This window comes from Chamaea fasciata, unplaced genomic scaffold (assembly GCF_029207755.1).
Source record: "Chamaea fasciata isolate MVZ Bird 193981 ecotype frontalis unplaced genomic scaffold, bChaFas1.0.hap1 SCAF_17, whole genome shotgun sequence".
Classification (NCBI taxonomy): Eukaryota; Metazoa; Chordata; class Aves; order Passeriformes; family Sylviidae; genus Chamaea; species Chamaea fasciata.
Window position 1 is genome coordinate 8,471,225 of NW_027094102.1, and position 15,113 is coordinate 8,486,337.

Consider the following 15,113-nt stretch of genomic DNA (forward strand, 5'->3'; position numbering starts at 1 on the left):
TACCTGGAAATGCTGGGATTGGGAACCCACAAAAGAGGCTTCTGTCTCTTGTCAGAGCAGACACTGACAAGTGTGGGGTCTGGGCTGCCCCTGAGTGAGCCACGGGGAAGGTTTTGAAGACAAGTGTGTTCCTTGTCCTCAGTGACCTTACACTGGTGGGAAAGAAGAGTTATTTACCCTGTGCTGTTGGGCTGCCACACCCTCCCCATGCTTTGTGGTGCCTGGGACTCCTTCAGGCTGCCTAAGAAATAAGTTACTGTTTTGAATATGTGCATGTGTTCTCCACTCAGTGACAGGCCTGTGCCCACAGGCTACACAAATACTGCCATGGACCCCAAGCATCACTTTTCCCAGCTTCTCTAGGCTTTTTCCCCCCCCATTCATAGAACTATAGGTGTCACAAATACAGAAATTAGGTGAACTATGAAGGAAATGTTGCACTTTTCTAGGTTAATGGCATGTGAAATGAAGAAAAAAGAACTTTTCCTCAGTCTTGTGATTTCTCATAATACCCCCATGGAATATATAAATCATTACAAAACAATAGAGTTGAGAATGATTTTTATTTATTGCTGACAATTAGAATGTGGTTGAAAAGAAATTGTATTATTTATCTGAGGGAAAATTCAAAACTGGGAGCTTAACAGAATGAGATTTAAAAACAGTGAAACTACTTCTACAAAGAAGGGGCTTCATTTTTTTCTTTTGTCAGGGGGTGGGAGGAAAGAAAAATACAATTAGAGACTAAATAGTTAAGCACCATGAAAGCAGATTTGATTCCTTTGCAGTGTAAGAGGTGACAAATTTTGTGCAAAGTTCCTTTCTGCCACCACTGTCCCTATACAGAGGAGAGTGTCTTGCTGTGTTTATGCTGAAATGGAAGGTTGATTCCATCACATTATGCAGGTGCTACTGCAATTGTTACAAATCCCTTAACGTGTGAAAATTTGTCACAAGAGAAATCTACTTGCAGCTGTAAGGGCCCAACCCTTCGAGGTGTGAACTCAAAATAAATTTTTGATCTCTCCCTCGGTGCCAGTGGTGCCAAACTGGAAAAAAAAATAATAGAAAAAGAGAAGAAATAATTTAGTTCAGGCTTGCATTGTCTTTTATGAGATTCCCAAGAAACAGAAACTGCAGTTACTTGAGACCCAGCCCTGGGGTTTGAGAATTACTTAGGGTTTGAGGCTTTGTGTAGGTTAAGAAATGAGAAAGGACAGTACCATCTTCCTTTACACTCAAATGGAATTATGGCAAAGAGAGGTGCAATGTCACAGCTCCATTTTAGGGCTGGATGCAAATTTGGATAGTCAGCACAAACTCAGAATAGAAAAACTCTGAAGTCAAAGGTCAGTGCTCTGTCCAATGCCTGCTTGGTTCATATCCATTTTGGCAATAAAGATTTTTCTAATGGCCATTGTGCTTTGGTTTGTATCTCCTTTTAACCTAAATTGGCTTTGTCTTTTACTGGAATAAGGTTTTTCCTTGGTTTTATGGATTATTAAGTCCAAATAGTTCTACAGTCAAAGCAAGTCAGGCTGTTTTACAATAGAAGGAGCTTTAGGAAATACAAACTATTACTCTGAGCTGATCCATAAAGCAGTAGAGTCGGGGGTGGGGGAAGGAACAATTAGCTTTTATGTTTTGAAAAGGCAAGTTTTTCCTGCTTTAAAGGAGAACAGAGCAACTTTCTGTTTGGTCTGAACCAAGGGGAGTGTCTGACTTGTTTGCTTTAGCCTAATTATCTTTGTAATATCAGGGTATTTAATATGAAAATAAAACCAGAAAGCCAAACTGTAGAGTAAGTTGCTGAGAGACAAAAGAATTGAACATGTGCATTTGCTTTCCAGAAAAGAAGAATGTTAGCAAGTTTGAGTTGTGAGAGAAGTTCTATGTGGAAAAAACACCACATGATTAAAGAATCATATATCTATATATATTTGGTGGCATTTTTGTTTTCAGAAATAGAAAATTTTAAAAAAAGACAAGTCAAGTGTGGGGTTTTTTCTCCTTCTTTCTGGTTGAGAAATTAGACATGCTGTTGGTCATGTTAGAAGCAGTGAGTGTTTGCTGCAGCTTGCACTTACTTTATCTTGACCTGTTGGTTCATCAGCGTCACCAGCAGCACACAGCGGCTCACGGGCTCGGGCAGGGGGTTGGCGTAGGAGATCTCCAGAGACACAGCTCTGTTCACCACAATCCTCCGGGGGAGCTGAGGGACAAAACACATCTCTGATCACTCTCTGGTTTACGCTTCCCTGGAGTCAGAATTCAGTGGAGCAAGTGGCATTTAGCTGACAAACATTCACTTTCCTAAGGTTTGAAGCTGGACATGGCTTAGCTCAATAAGGCTGTCCAGCTGTCTACAATATTTTGTGCATAATTTCAGTGAAAATAGAGCCCTGGTTACACAGACGTACCCCATGAAACCTGTCTGACCTTTTGGTTGTTGGGTGGCTTTTTTTTCTTTTTTGGCCCATCATTGATTAGGATTAAAGTGCTAAAACAATATGGCCTAGCACTGGTTAGAATGAAGGGTTTAAATCTGTATTTTGGCAAAGCTCCTTAAGAACAACACAAGCACTTGCCAATATATGGAATGAAAACAAGTGGAACATAAGGCAGTGGCTTGTGACTGGGAAAAAGAAAAGGTAACAGAGCTGTTCTGAAAAATGGGGCAAATTCAGGCCAAGGTCCAGAACTGGTCTCTCACATCGTTGCATTCTCAGTTCAAGCAGGCAGAATTTTGGAACAACATCTGAAACGGCAGCCTAAAAGTAATGCATTTTTCCCCAGATTCTCATTCTAAGATCTGAGCTCCAGAAAGACATTTTAGCATCTGCTCAGAACATCAGGGAGAAAATTGTTCACCTTAATGATGATGTTTGTGTCCTCTAAAATGATTGTCTTCTCCACCAGCAGCTTCAGCCCGTTCGTGCGCATGACTTCACACAAAGCAGTAACTTGGATCCTTTTGTCAGTAGTCAGATATCTTCCATAATGAGTATAAGGGATCTTTACCCGGATATGCTTCCCTGGAATTCAGATATATATTTAGGAACCATTACATTTTCAAAGCAAGCTAAAGGAAAAAGAGTTATAGTGAGGGGTTTTATTAATTACTCAAGAGAAAAAAGATGGTAGTGGAGTTTGTTTATATTTCCTTCTTGTGAGACTGATTGTGTATTTCCCTCTTTTGGTGATCCTTGCCTACTTTAACTCATTTGACCCTTACAGTTTTGAATAGAGGATTTTGGCCTGAAACTGAGGGAGTCTGCTCATCTGCATTTCACTGGACTCCTGACTCTTTGTATTTCTTATGATTAGAGGTATAACCATTTCAATCTATTCCCTCCTTATATCCTCTTTATTTTACCTCAGTCGAGAAGAAAGTTTGGGTCAAGTTTCACAGAGTTCCTTTTCAAGTGACCTGGTCAGCTGCTCATTGCAGTCCTACAACTTTTCTGCTGTGTTTGGGAAAAATGTTTATCTTTGTAGCCCCTGGGGATGAAAAAGATCTCTATAATAATTTCAATAGTCTTGACTCTTCAAAAGAGACACAGAGTTTCGCTGTAATTTTTAAACCTTTTCCTAGTTGATTTCTTTTCATGTGTTGCCTGTTGAGTGCCAGAAGGCACAAATCAGACATTTTTTACTTTTTAAGAGTAAGATGTGTTCCTATATAATAATCACCACACACACATGCACATATATACATATAGAAACCATGACACACACACATAGTGCTGCTTCTGGAGCTATAACGCAAGTGTAGCCTTCTATGTAACATTTCATGAGACATCCAATTAATGCTTGAACTAGGGAAAATTTTCAGAGGGAAAAAAAATAATGTAAAATGGACTCATAAACAATGCTACCAAGAGGTGGAATGAGTAGGATGCACTACAAAGCTGATACAGGTATGATACTGATGCTTCTTTCTTCTAGTTGCCTTCCTGTGGCTAAGAACAGAGCTATATTGGCTCCATAGGGACACTAAAAGTTACCTTGTTTAGGACCAAGTTCCACAGATGTGGCTGCCTTCAGGATCTCTGCCACTGCTCTCCTTGTGTACAGGATGGTGGAGGCACTCATGTCCACCCTCACGCTCTTGCGGTCGGAGGAGAGGTTGTTGAGGACCAGGATTAGGTTAATGTCTTTGCCAAAAACTGGAGGTTCAGCCAGCTTGAATTTCCCAGCAATCCCAGGGTTTCTCATTGTCTCTGAAGGTCTTCCTGCAAGAGAGTCTGTGCGCCCTTCTGAGACACTTGTTCCCAATATCTTAGCCAAGGCCTTTTTATAGACTCGTCTTTCCTCAGCAGAACCTGGTGGAAGCAGAGAAACAAGTAAAATTCTACTTTTGTTGCAAATGCACTTCTTCTGTGTAAAGGTATTCAGACCAATACAGGGTATCAGCAGCACTCAGAAATATGCCATACCTAAAAGCTCCCTGTATCTTCATTAAGCCTCCATTCAGGTTTTTCACAGGGGATATACCGTTACAAGGTGAATAAATCACTAAAATGAAATATGATGCATTTGTATTTGTTTAGGAGTGAGATTTCTTTTTCTCTGGTCAGAACATGCAGTAGTGTGCTAAGTGATACCCTGCTGATCTGATGACAACCAGCCTCTGTATTAAATATGGTTGCACTAAAACACTGAGGAGTGAATCCCTGAGGGTTTGTCTGCCTTGGGTAGTAAAATGTATTTTATAGCCCTGTTTTGTGTATGCATTATATTTTACACTTCTGTGGAGGGGACTAAAGTATATTTTGTATTGTCCCTTAATAAGGAAGCTACTGAATACATAAACCCAGAAATATAACACCCATTGTATTCAGAAAGTAATCTGAACTGGCAGAAATATTTTTTGAAGGCAGGGGAGAGATGTTTAAACTGAGCACGTTACCCATTGTAGCTTCCCAGCACCAAAGATTCAGGCAATAATAGGAGATCATTTGTGCTAATTCCTCTACCTTCTGGATATTTGTAGTTAGCAGTGACATCCACACGGCCATTGCTGCCCACAGCTTTGGTGCTGATAGACCTGCCAATGATTTCAGTATCACAATAAACTCTTTTCTTAGTTCCATCATTGTACACAATCCATCTGTTGCAGTCAGCGTTCACCTCTGAGTACACAAACAAGGTGTCATAATCGAGGTCTACTTCACCTTCTTTGATGGCTAAGACAGATGCAGGGCCACACTGAAAAATTCCTAAAATGTGGAAAAAAAATAAAGGTTAAATTTTATTAGTCGTGCTCAGTTTGGAGAAGGACTTTTAAGTGAGGCTGAGAACTTAGGCTGTTACCTCTGCTTTGTTCTTGTGGAGTTGCATCTAAAACCTGCCACCCACTGTATGATCTTCCCAGGTCTGGGCGAATGAACCAGCTTTCATTCCAGACATGGTAATCCCTGGAGACAAAGAACAATGTCTAAAAAGCACGATAATACAGAGTCATGAAACTTCCAACTGGAGAAGGGTAGTGATTTTTTTTTTTTTTTAAATTCTAAACTCTAAACTGAGACACAAACTGTCAAGTTACAGTACCTCTTTCAAAGGACAGATTTACTGCCTGCTTTTGAGGTATAGACCTCAGGGCAGGGAGGGAGAAAATCATTAAGTATGTTGTTTGTTTGTTTGTTTATTTTCCAAATGGATATCTGCAGTGTTAATTTAGATGGCTGTATTACATTTTGCCCACTCCGTTGCTTTTGTACTACTAGTGCTCATGTTTTTAAGTCTCCTAGAGCTTCTCTATTGTTGTTGGTGAGAGGGAAGAAATTATATTTACCATGTGGAATCCTTGCCGATATTAAGACTCCTTCCAGAGCTGTCATAGTATTTATCGATACTCAGGTTTCTATCCACGTCATGAGCAGAGTTAAAATTTGAAACCAAACGAGTTGGAATCCCCAAGCACCTCAAAACTGAAATATATTTTATAAAAAAACAAACAAGCACGAAATGCAACAGAACCCACACACCTTTAGTTCAACGATTACAAATATCCGAGAAACAAAGTGTCTAAATATTTTGTGACTCTTCAGCATTAGTGGTCTTCACAGCACTGTTCCTTTTGTAGAAATTATTGCTTTGTAGCTTTGATAAAAGCGGAGGTCCCAGATGACTCCATTTCACCCCAGTCCTCTATCCTTACAGCTTACCTGTACACATCACACCTGCAAAAACCCAGCACTGGCCGTACTGAACAGGTCTGTAGTTGTCTTGACGCCATTTCTTGAGGATCACCACGCTGCCATCCCATCTGGATGGGTTCTCGTGCGAGTGGAAACTTCCTTGCCACTTTCCCAGGAGAACTCCATTGTCGTTATCATTTCCATTGATCTAAAAAGAGGTCAGTGGACAGAATGCACAAAATGAATTGTCTGTAATGCACTGTACCTAGCTCATTCTATTGCCTAGGGTGCAGGGGGCTGAGTCTCAGTGGTGCTTTCTGCTAACTCATGTGAGGTTGGGGTTAAGTTGTCCGTGTCTTACCATAGAACTGATTACTCGGCCCACATATTTAGGATCTCCTCTTCGTGACACATCCATGGCTGGGTCCTGACGGTAGTACAGGCTCAGATCAAGCATGGTGAGACAGATGTTTAGAAGGTCTTGAAACTGTGATCAGATAAGATATGTTTTTTAAGAAAATGGATGGTTTCTCAAACAGAATTAAAGGAGATTTTACTGCAGTTCCTCCTTTCTGAGATATCCCAGCCCAAAGGTGATAGGGACAGTGGGGCACACTGAGCAAACCACAAGTAAGGCTACCCAGGTTTGTGCAGTTACTATATAAACAGCAAATAATGGTAAGATAAAGGCTGTAGGAGACAGAATGAGAGTCTGAATGAATTCCTTGTGACTTACCTGTCCATAATACCACCCTCTTGCTTCAATGTACCTTGCATTGCCTACAAAGATTATTCCATTTTCATTTAGAACATATTCTTGTCTCTCATTTTCATTGGACATGTAGACATCATCACCTGAAAACCAAGATGGGCAGACTTAAAGCTGAGAATACCAGCCACCTTTCACATTTTTTGTCCTGATTTAGCAAGGAGAAAACTTCTATTTGCAAATTGGAATTGTTACAGCTCCATGAACAGGTTCAGTTCAGTGATAATGTCTGTTTTTATATATGGCTAGGGATGGTGTGGGAGGTGAAAGAAAGATCCATATTATATTACTTAACTTTTTTCTCCTACTTTTAGTGTAGCCTTGTATATTACCTAAATGTCCCCTGTCTGCACATTATGTCTTTGTGAGAAAGACAGACAGTAGTCCAGGCTAGCTCACCACATTTTTCTGTCATCTCAGGGTAGTTAGAAGTGGAACAGATATTTGAAAAGAACCACACAGATGGAATTTTTCTCTCTTTTCCAGATGTGTTTGTCTTGTTTTAAGATTCCTAAATGTAGACCTTTGCTTGCCTGATCCAAAGTCCTATCAGGAATGTTACTAGGATAACCTGCTCAGCCACTCACTTGGAGTTCATTGTTCCTCATTGTTTTTCCAAGTTTATGGCACAGTTTTTAGCTGCCATGAAAGCATTGGTTCCCACAGATGTTTAGGTTGTTTTGGCCACTCTTCAGGTTTCAATATCTGCTTAGCTCTGCTTTTATTTCTATAATGTTTAAAGATATTTTCTAAAAGGTTCAGGATTTCAAGAAATACATACAAAAAGATCAGCTTTTCTATTTTATTGAATCAACTTCTTTACCTTCCTATAGGAACTTCCCATCCTTCCCTGCCGGCAAATAAAAAGATTGCAGTTTATTTTAAAAATTGTATCGTGTGATATAAATCTATTTTTGTGGTTTTTGTCCACACTTTTTAAAAATAGTATCATCACTGTTGATTCCTGAGGTTTTGGGGTAGCATGGACATGGAGATCTGTGTGTAGTTTCAGGTGCTGCACTTCAAGATGTGGACCAGTTGGAAAAAGTGGGAGGAGCACTAAGAATGCTCAGCATTCCTGAAAATCTGAAGTATGAATTAACTCAGAATTATTTAAGGTAGGAAGAAAATGTGGGTGAGGAATGGGACAAGCATTGCAATCAATTCCAGAAATTCTTGTGAAGAGGATGGGGCAGGGGGAAATAAAATCTATTCTTGGTGTCTATCATAAGTAGGAGGAGAAATTGTATAGTGAAGTTGAACCAAGAAAGATTTGGTTGGTTAATAGGATAAAGATCTAATAGAAAGGTTTGTGTTTTATTGGAGGGAATTGCCATGGGAAGTGCTGGAGCTTCCCTAATGGCTGGTCATTAAGAAGGAATTCAAGACTTCTCAGGAATGACCTAAATGCTGAACTGATCCTGCCTTATAGCCCTGGTGTGGGACTAGATGACTTTCTAAGATCCTTCTAGAACCTGTGAGTTTATTATTCTGAGCAATCTAAATGTCCTTGTATAATCACTTGAAGAACATTTTTTTTCCCCTAAGGTTTATGTGCGCTCAATAAACGTTTATAGCTTGCTAAGCTAATTTTTTTTTATTATTATTTTTTGGTCCAGAAGATTTTTCATGTGTTCATTTATCCTAGTAACCCTTCACTGAACATGGTTTAATTCTTGTCATCTCATCCAATGGCATTAACATTTAAATCTGACTAACTGTTTTCTCTTATACAGCTTAAGATTGCATTTTCCTTTTTCAGGGCCATTTCACTTTGGTTCTTGTTCTTTGATTAAGAAGGGCTTGTGAAAGCATGCTTCATGATTTCCAGGTGATAAGTCTGTCACCGAAATCATTGTTATTTCTCCCTAGAGGTGTGGTCTTGTATTTCCTATTGTTATATATTATTTCTTCTCACCTTCTCCACTCTCTAAGGTCAGCCAGTTGTTCCAGCCCATCTGGGCATGGACAATACTGTTTAATGTCAGAATGTCAAAGTCAGCGATGAACTATTTGATCTGAGTGTTTTTTCAGATGACACTTAAGGATCCACTCTCTAGTAGCTTTTTTCAATCCAGTGTTTTTTCTTTCATCTCTAGTCCTGACTGTTTTCTTATAAGTAGTTCTTTATTGATATTACAGTTAATGAATTAATTTCTGTATTCCTCAGCTTAAGGACTAATCTTCCACCTGGAACCATATCTACAGACCAGATTTGCTATTTATCCTTTGCCAAGAAAATAAATTTCCCATTTCCCTTCTGCTATGACGCTTACAATAGTGGTGACATACCCTCAAACTGAATCTGTTCCTGTTTTTCAGGATCAGGGAACTGTTGCACTCTGCAGAACTTATTCAGCAGCATCCTTCATTCAGCATTAAGGATACTCCCTTTGATCTGTCAGTAGCCATTGCATTTGGGAAATCTGGAGGACTCTTCTGCAAAATCATTAGGTTGAAATTGTAATGGGCACAGCGTAATTTTTCTGTTTTCATCTGAGAAGAGTTTAGTCTCTTGAGTACCATTGCCACGCTGGTGTTCCAGTTCAGGAGCTGTCAAATATTGCTGTCCCTGCAGTGTGGTTTCCATCAATTACAAGTTACACACAAATTATTTTCAGGAGTTCCTGGGGAGGTTTTTTCCCTCAGGACTGTACAGAGATGGTCTGAGTTTCCTGAACATATTTGTATAATTATTTCTGTCTTCCAGGACTTGCTGAGCTAATTAGCAGCTTTTTTCATCTTGGCTATTGACGCATTTCTTAGTGGCTCTTGACTAACATATGGTCATGGAAAAAAATAGTGGATGATTGTGGCTACTTTTCTTTTATAAGCTGTTTACTCACTGGGATGGCTAAGAGTTCTCTTAACACTAGACTGTCATGTTTTCAGGCTAATCTAGGTTTCTAGACTATTGCATAGTTGCAAAATATGAGGTTAGAAATTTGCCGCCTCAGCATGCTGCAGAAGAAATGCAGAGATGAAAAGCTGGATCAACAAGAGATGTCCATTTTCAACCCCAAATGAAGAACACGGGAATTGGACAGGAGCCAGCAGTGTGTGCTTGCTGCCCAGAATGCCAACCCCATCCTGGGCTGCACCAACAGAGGGGTGGGCAGCAGGTTGAGGAAGAGGAGTTTCCCCCCTCTCTTTTGTGAGACACCACCTGGAGCACTGCATCCAGTTCTGGGGTTCTCAGCACAAGGAAGATGTGGACCTGTTAGAGCTTCCAGAGGAGGCCACAGAGCTGCTCTGAGGTCTGGAGCCCTCTGCTCTGGAGCCAGGCTGGGAGAGCTGGGAGTGTTCAGCCTGAGGAAGGGAAGGCTCCAGGGAGACCTCATTGCAGCCTGCCAGTGCCTGAAGGGGCTTAAAAAGGAGGGAGAGCAATACTTTGCATGGGCTGAGAGTGATAGGACAATGGGGAGCTGTTACAACCTAAAAAGGGAGAGATTCAGATTAGCTTTTAGGAAGAAATTCTTTACCAGAGGGCAGTGATACACTAGAAGAGTTTGCCCAGAGAAGCCCTTGTCTACAGAAGAAGTGATCTGCTCAGTTCTGAAGAGTCTGTGTTATAATCCCATAGAGCATATTTTGTTAGGGTACAAAGCAGGTGGGGTGGTGGCAGCAGCTTTTTAATGTAGTGAAACCAGATCTCTGAGCACAGGGCCAAGATTGCAGCCTCTGGAGACCCAGAGAGAGATAACTCAAGTGAGCAACCCTGTGCGGGTAGGAAAGCAACAAGGTCAGCTATGTTCAAGAGCAAAGGCATTGGCACCTACCTGGGCACCAAGGGTTGAAGAGTAACACAAACTGGCCCAGGTATCTGGAGAAGATCTTGTTCCCTGAGGTGACCAGGAGGGAGAGGTTGTATCGCCCAATGACAGCGTTGGCTGGGCTGGATATTGTGAAGTTCATGGCTGCAGAGTCGCTGGGTCCTTGGGCAGCACTCCAGCCACTGCCCACCGCCTCAGAGAGGTTAAATGCTGCCCTTGTGCGATGAGATTCCGAGGGGGATGGTCCTGCCAGAAAGAAGGACTCACTGGTTTCCATTCCAGAGTGTGGTTTCAGCATTAACCTCACACTTGAAATTGAGCACATTGGGGTTTGGGAAGCATTAAAAACACAGGCAGAAAAATCCCGTCTCTAAATAGAATAAGGAGAGAACTACAAGGAATAAAGATTACAGCTCTCTGAGAACATGGATTAAGCCTTGGGAATGTTACCTATTTCAGTGACAAATCCTAGGGTCTCCCCATTCTGCCTCGGTCTGTTGAAGTACAGGGTGATATTGAAGGGTTGTCCTCGCCTCACAGTCAGCTCGGTGTTGGCATATCTGTCAGTGTGGTGGTTGGCTGCGTTCACTGATGGCTGCCAGCTGATGTGTGTTGGGGTCAGATCTGTAAAACACAAGAAAAGTCATGAAGAAGCAACTGGCATGAGGTCATTTGCTGTTTAGTGGCATGATGAGGTTACTAAGAACAATTACTTTTTGTGGGAGGAAGTACAACTAAAAAGCAAATGCCCCATTAAATTAAGTCTATTGGTCAATAATGGAAATCTTTCCTTGGGTTTGGCTAAAGAGCCCTCATACAGAGTACTTATGTACTTCCTATACAGGGTTGGATGCTCTTTTACCACTGGACTTACAAAGAAATTTACAGGGGCAAATTGGTGTCATTTGATAATCAACACCAAAGAAAGTGACCTGTAGCCCCTCTGTGTTTTCAACATACATATTTTTAGGATCACAGGAATGGCAACTAGGACATCTTAATTTCCTGCTTAGATCCTGATGCCATTTGGCCTAGATGCAAGGAAAAATGCATAGTTAGAGATCATCTGTCTTATGTGGATGAACAAGAGGTATTTGAGGACATGCTGAAGCTTTTGATAAATCAATCCATCTGTCTCTGTTCAAAGTGAGAACTGGACCACTGAAGTTCCTCTTCTAGTAGGCAGTAACTTCATGGCATAGAAGAATTCTTGCAGTGTGCTTGGAGTTCTGTGATATTTTGTCCTTCTGCACGTATGCTGTTATTATGGTCTGTGGTTTAAACCCCTTAAAGTGGTTCCTGACACCTCAAACTGCCTTTTTGGCAAGCAAATATGTATATGATATTCTTTGCAGATTATTTTCTCTTCCCTGTTTTGCTGCTGTGCTCAAACCTGAGCAGTTATGCTGTCTTTGAGAATGCTGAGAAACACCTTCTGTGTTTCTATCTGCCCCGGGGGACTCTACAAAATACACCTGGAGCATTGTGTTTCAAGTTTTGATAAATGCTTAGGGCAAGTACCTTGGTGAAAGCTCTTTTAAATAATTTTTATTAAGGTCAGTGTCATAAATGCAATGAGGTTGGAGGTGGGGGGAATGGGGACAGGATGGGGAAACTTAGACCACCACCATTTTAAAGGGAAATCAAAAGAAAACAATAATAACAACAAAAAGAATAGGATGTAAAGGATGGATTAATGCCTATGTAATATTATTGTAGGGATCTTCAAACATGCTTCTAGGTCTAGACCATAGAGCTTATCAGTGAAATACTAAGTCAGATATGAAACAATATAGCTGCATATTAAACCACAATTTACATCTAATCCTTGAAGAGGAGGTAAAAGTAAAACTAATTTATACAAAAAATTGTTATAATTACATTCAAGGAAGAATTTTTTTTCTAGTAGTTTAAAATCACAAAGAGGTAATGTGAGAAAGTATTGATGGGCCGAAAAGGAGAATTTTTAGCATGAATATATGGGCAACAGCAAAATGCAGTTAGTTGCTGCTCTCCCTACAAAACTGATTTGTAAATGTTTTTTCCAGCATTAAATGAGAAAGAGCCCTGCTTTGCAATTGCCCATCTCAATAATTATCTTCATTTTAAACTTGAAAAAGCAGAGATACTCTCATTACTCTTTTCCTTCGGTAGGGTTTTAATGTATCTTTGAATTCCCATCTATAGGTTCCATGCTCACAGCTCCATTAGAACGGATTGCACAAATTTTGTTAATACCAAGCATAACACATCTCTGACAAAGCATTTAAAAAATTGTGCCTTTTGAAGTAATGAAAATTTCTTTTCTTCTCCCTGTCCCAATATTCTCTGTTTAGCTCAAAAATTATTCTCAAACAAGTCTTAGTAATAACAACACTGAAACTTTGAAAATGAACTGCAAGAACAAATTACAATATAAAATTACCTTCAGATAAGAAATCTGAGCAGATACCTACAGGGCATGAATCCTGAGGAAACAGCCCTGAGTAAATACCTGCTGAAGGGAAGCAAATGACTTGCAGAACTCACCTGCCATTCCCTCAGCTTATGAGAATTGCATACAACTTCTACTTTGTTCTTCAAGGATGTCGAAGTCACATCAATCATAAGAAGAAAAAGCCCAGCAATCTTTTCGTGCTGTCAGCTGAAATTTGAGAGAAGGGAGAGGTACTTAGCAGTTGTTATTAATACCTGTAAAGTTGTCAAACGAATTAACCAGTTCCTATAATATATATCTGTCTAATGCCAGAGTTCCTACTCAACGTGGGTGTAATTATGGGAGGAGATACCAAAATTATTTACTCAGAGGAAATGCATGCTCTTGAATCCCAAGACAAGAAGAACTTCCTACAAAGATAATAGGTGTGCCATGAATAAGTTATCTTTAAGGATGAGGAAATGGGGAGTGTGGTGGGACGTAAAAGCTGTCTGAAGGAAAAAGAAGCATTTCCTGATGACTTAACTTCCATGTTGGTTAATATCACTTCTGGGTTTGTCCAATAGCTGTGGGTTGGTATCAGAGGGGTTTTTTTGGTCTAATATTATGTAAAATACCCTCTGACAAATAAAATTATTAGCTCCCACTAGAAACAAGTATCTGTTTACCTGTTAAGTTAGCTCCATATATTAATATTTCCCAAAAGTTTTATTTCAAAAAGAACTCACAAACTAATAACCTTGAGTACTTTTTGTGAGCACAAACTTTAAGCCTGTTTTAACAACCATGACTATATTTCTTTTTGGATTTATGAATATATTTACTTTTGGTTTTGTATCATCACTTTGTAAAAGAGTACAAATAATAAAATTATGTAGTTTTGAAGAGGATTGTCTGCTTAAGGTTCTGCAGCCCCACTGATCATGTTTTAGCACTCAGTAGACTTAAAAATAAATTAGTCTGAATTTTAAGTTACAGACAAAGAAAGACCAACTGAAATAGAAAAAGTTAAGCTCCAGCAGCTGTTTCTAAGGTTGATTTTACAAGACAGGCTTCTTTGTAACTTTTTGAGAAAATTTGTTTTCCTATTACAAAGTTTAAGAGTACTTACTGATATGACAGTCATGCTAGCCCTATCCCAAAGAAAAACATGAAAGCTTTTCCCACTAGGCAGCAGTACATCTGGCACAGCACATCTCCACTTACATTATAATTCAGCAGTTCTTCCTTCCCTTGGAAGTTTCCAGGATGTTCAGGCTGTCAAGGCTTGTTCCGGGAATCACCTCAAATGGGTTTGATTGCTGTCCAGAGCTACTTCAGTTGGTCTTTTTCTCTTTTCCTTAATTCATATTCCTTGGAAACCATAAGAGCCACAAGCCTCTGATGTTACCCGGTCTTCACACAGAGCCCTAGTGACAAACCGCATCGACCAGTTTTTAAGTTCAGGCGTTCAGTACTTACAGTGATTGCCTCAGATGTTACACATTGCTCCCACTGGCATTTGACTGTTTCCTTTCTTCTTCCTTGCTGCTCACATACGTAATTAAATCTCGGAACACTTTTTCTGTCTTGGCTGCAACCACCTCCTTTACCTCTGCAAGGCACGCCCACAGTGGTGCTCAGCGAGCCACCAGAACCTCTCTCAGACTGGCCTACATCCCAAACTGGCACCTGCCAGTCTCAACTTCACCACAGCAAAGCAGCAGCAGCTGCTGTTGCAATCCCTTTGGAATGCAGCAGTCATGGTTCCTAAGTGACTAATGACTGAACGTGTTCGCAGGTGTTTTCCTAGCTCAGTTCCACCCACCCATCATCCAAAATGGTTCAAAATACTTTGTTCCCCTTTTTCCCTTGTATCAGACTCTTGGAACTGCAGTTCAATTTGCTAACTTTCAGAGAAAAACTTTTAGATTTCATTTATCTTCTTAATATTTTTTTCTACTGTTCATATCCCCAGAGTAATTAAATCCACCTTACAATTGTCATGG

The 15,113-nt window shown here is 40.2% G+C and overlaps 1 protein-coding gene across 1 annotated transcript; it reads right to left on the bottom strand.

Moving 5' to 3' along the window:
- Positions 1 to 599: 599 nt before the first annotated feature.
- Positions 600 to 13,270, bottom strand: LOC136298515 (protein-glutamine gamma-glutamyltransferase 6-like). The gene is made up of 13 exons (XM_066199255.1): positions 13,218 to 13,270; positions 11,139 to 11,312; positions 10,695 to 10,934; positions 6,883 to 7,001; positions 6,508 to 6,633; positions 6,174 to 6,354; positions 5,801 to 5,936; positions 5,317 to 5,420; positions 4,980 to 5,222; positions 4,008 to 4,325; positions 2,872 to 3,035; positions 2,088 to 2,212; positions 600 to 1,049 (listed from the first exon to the last, which is right to left on the bottom strand). Exons 1-13 carry the CDS (start codon positions 13,222 to 13,224, stop codon positions 899 to 901), a joined length of 2,088 nt encoding a protein of 695 aa, XP_066055352.1. The 5' UTR covers positions 13,225 to 13,270; the 3' UTR covers positions 600 to 898.
- Positions 13,271 to 15,113: the final 1,843 nt, after the last annotated feature.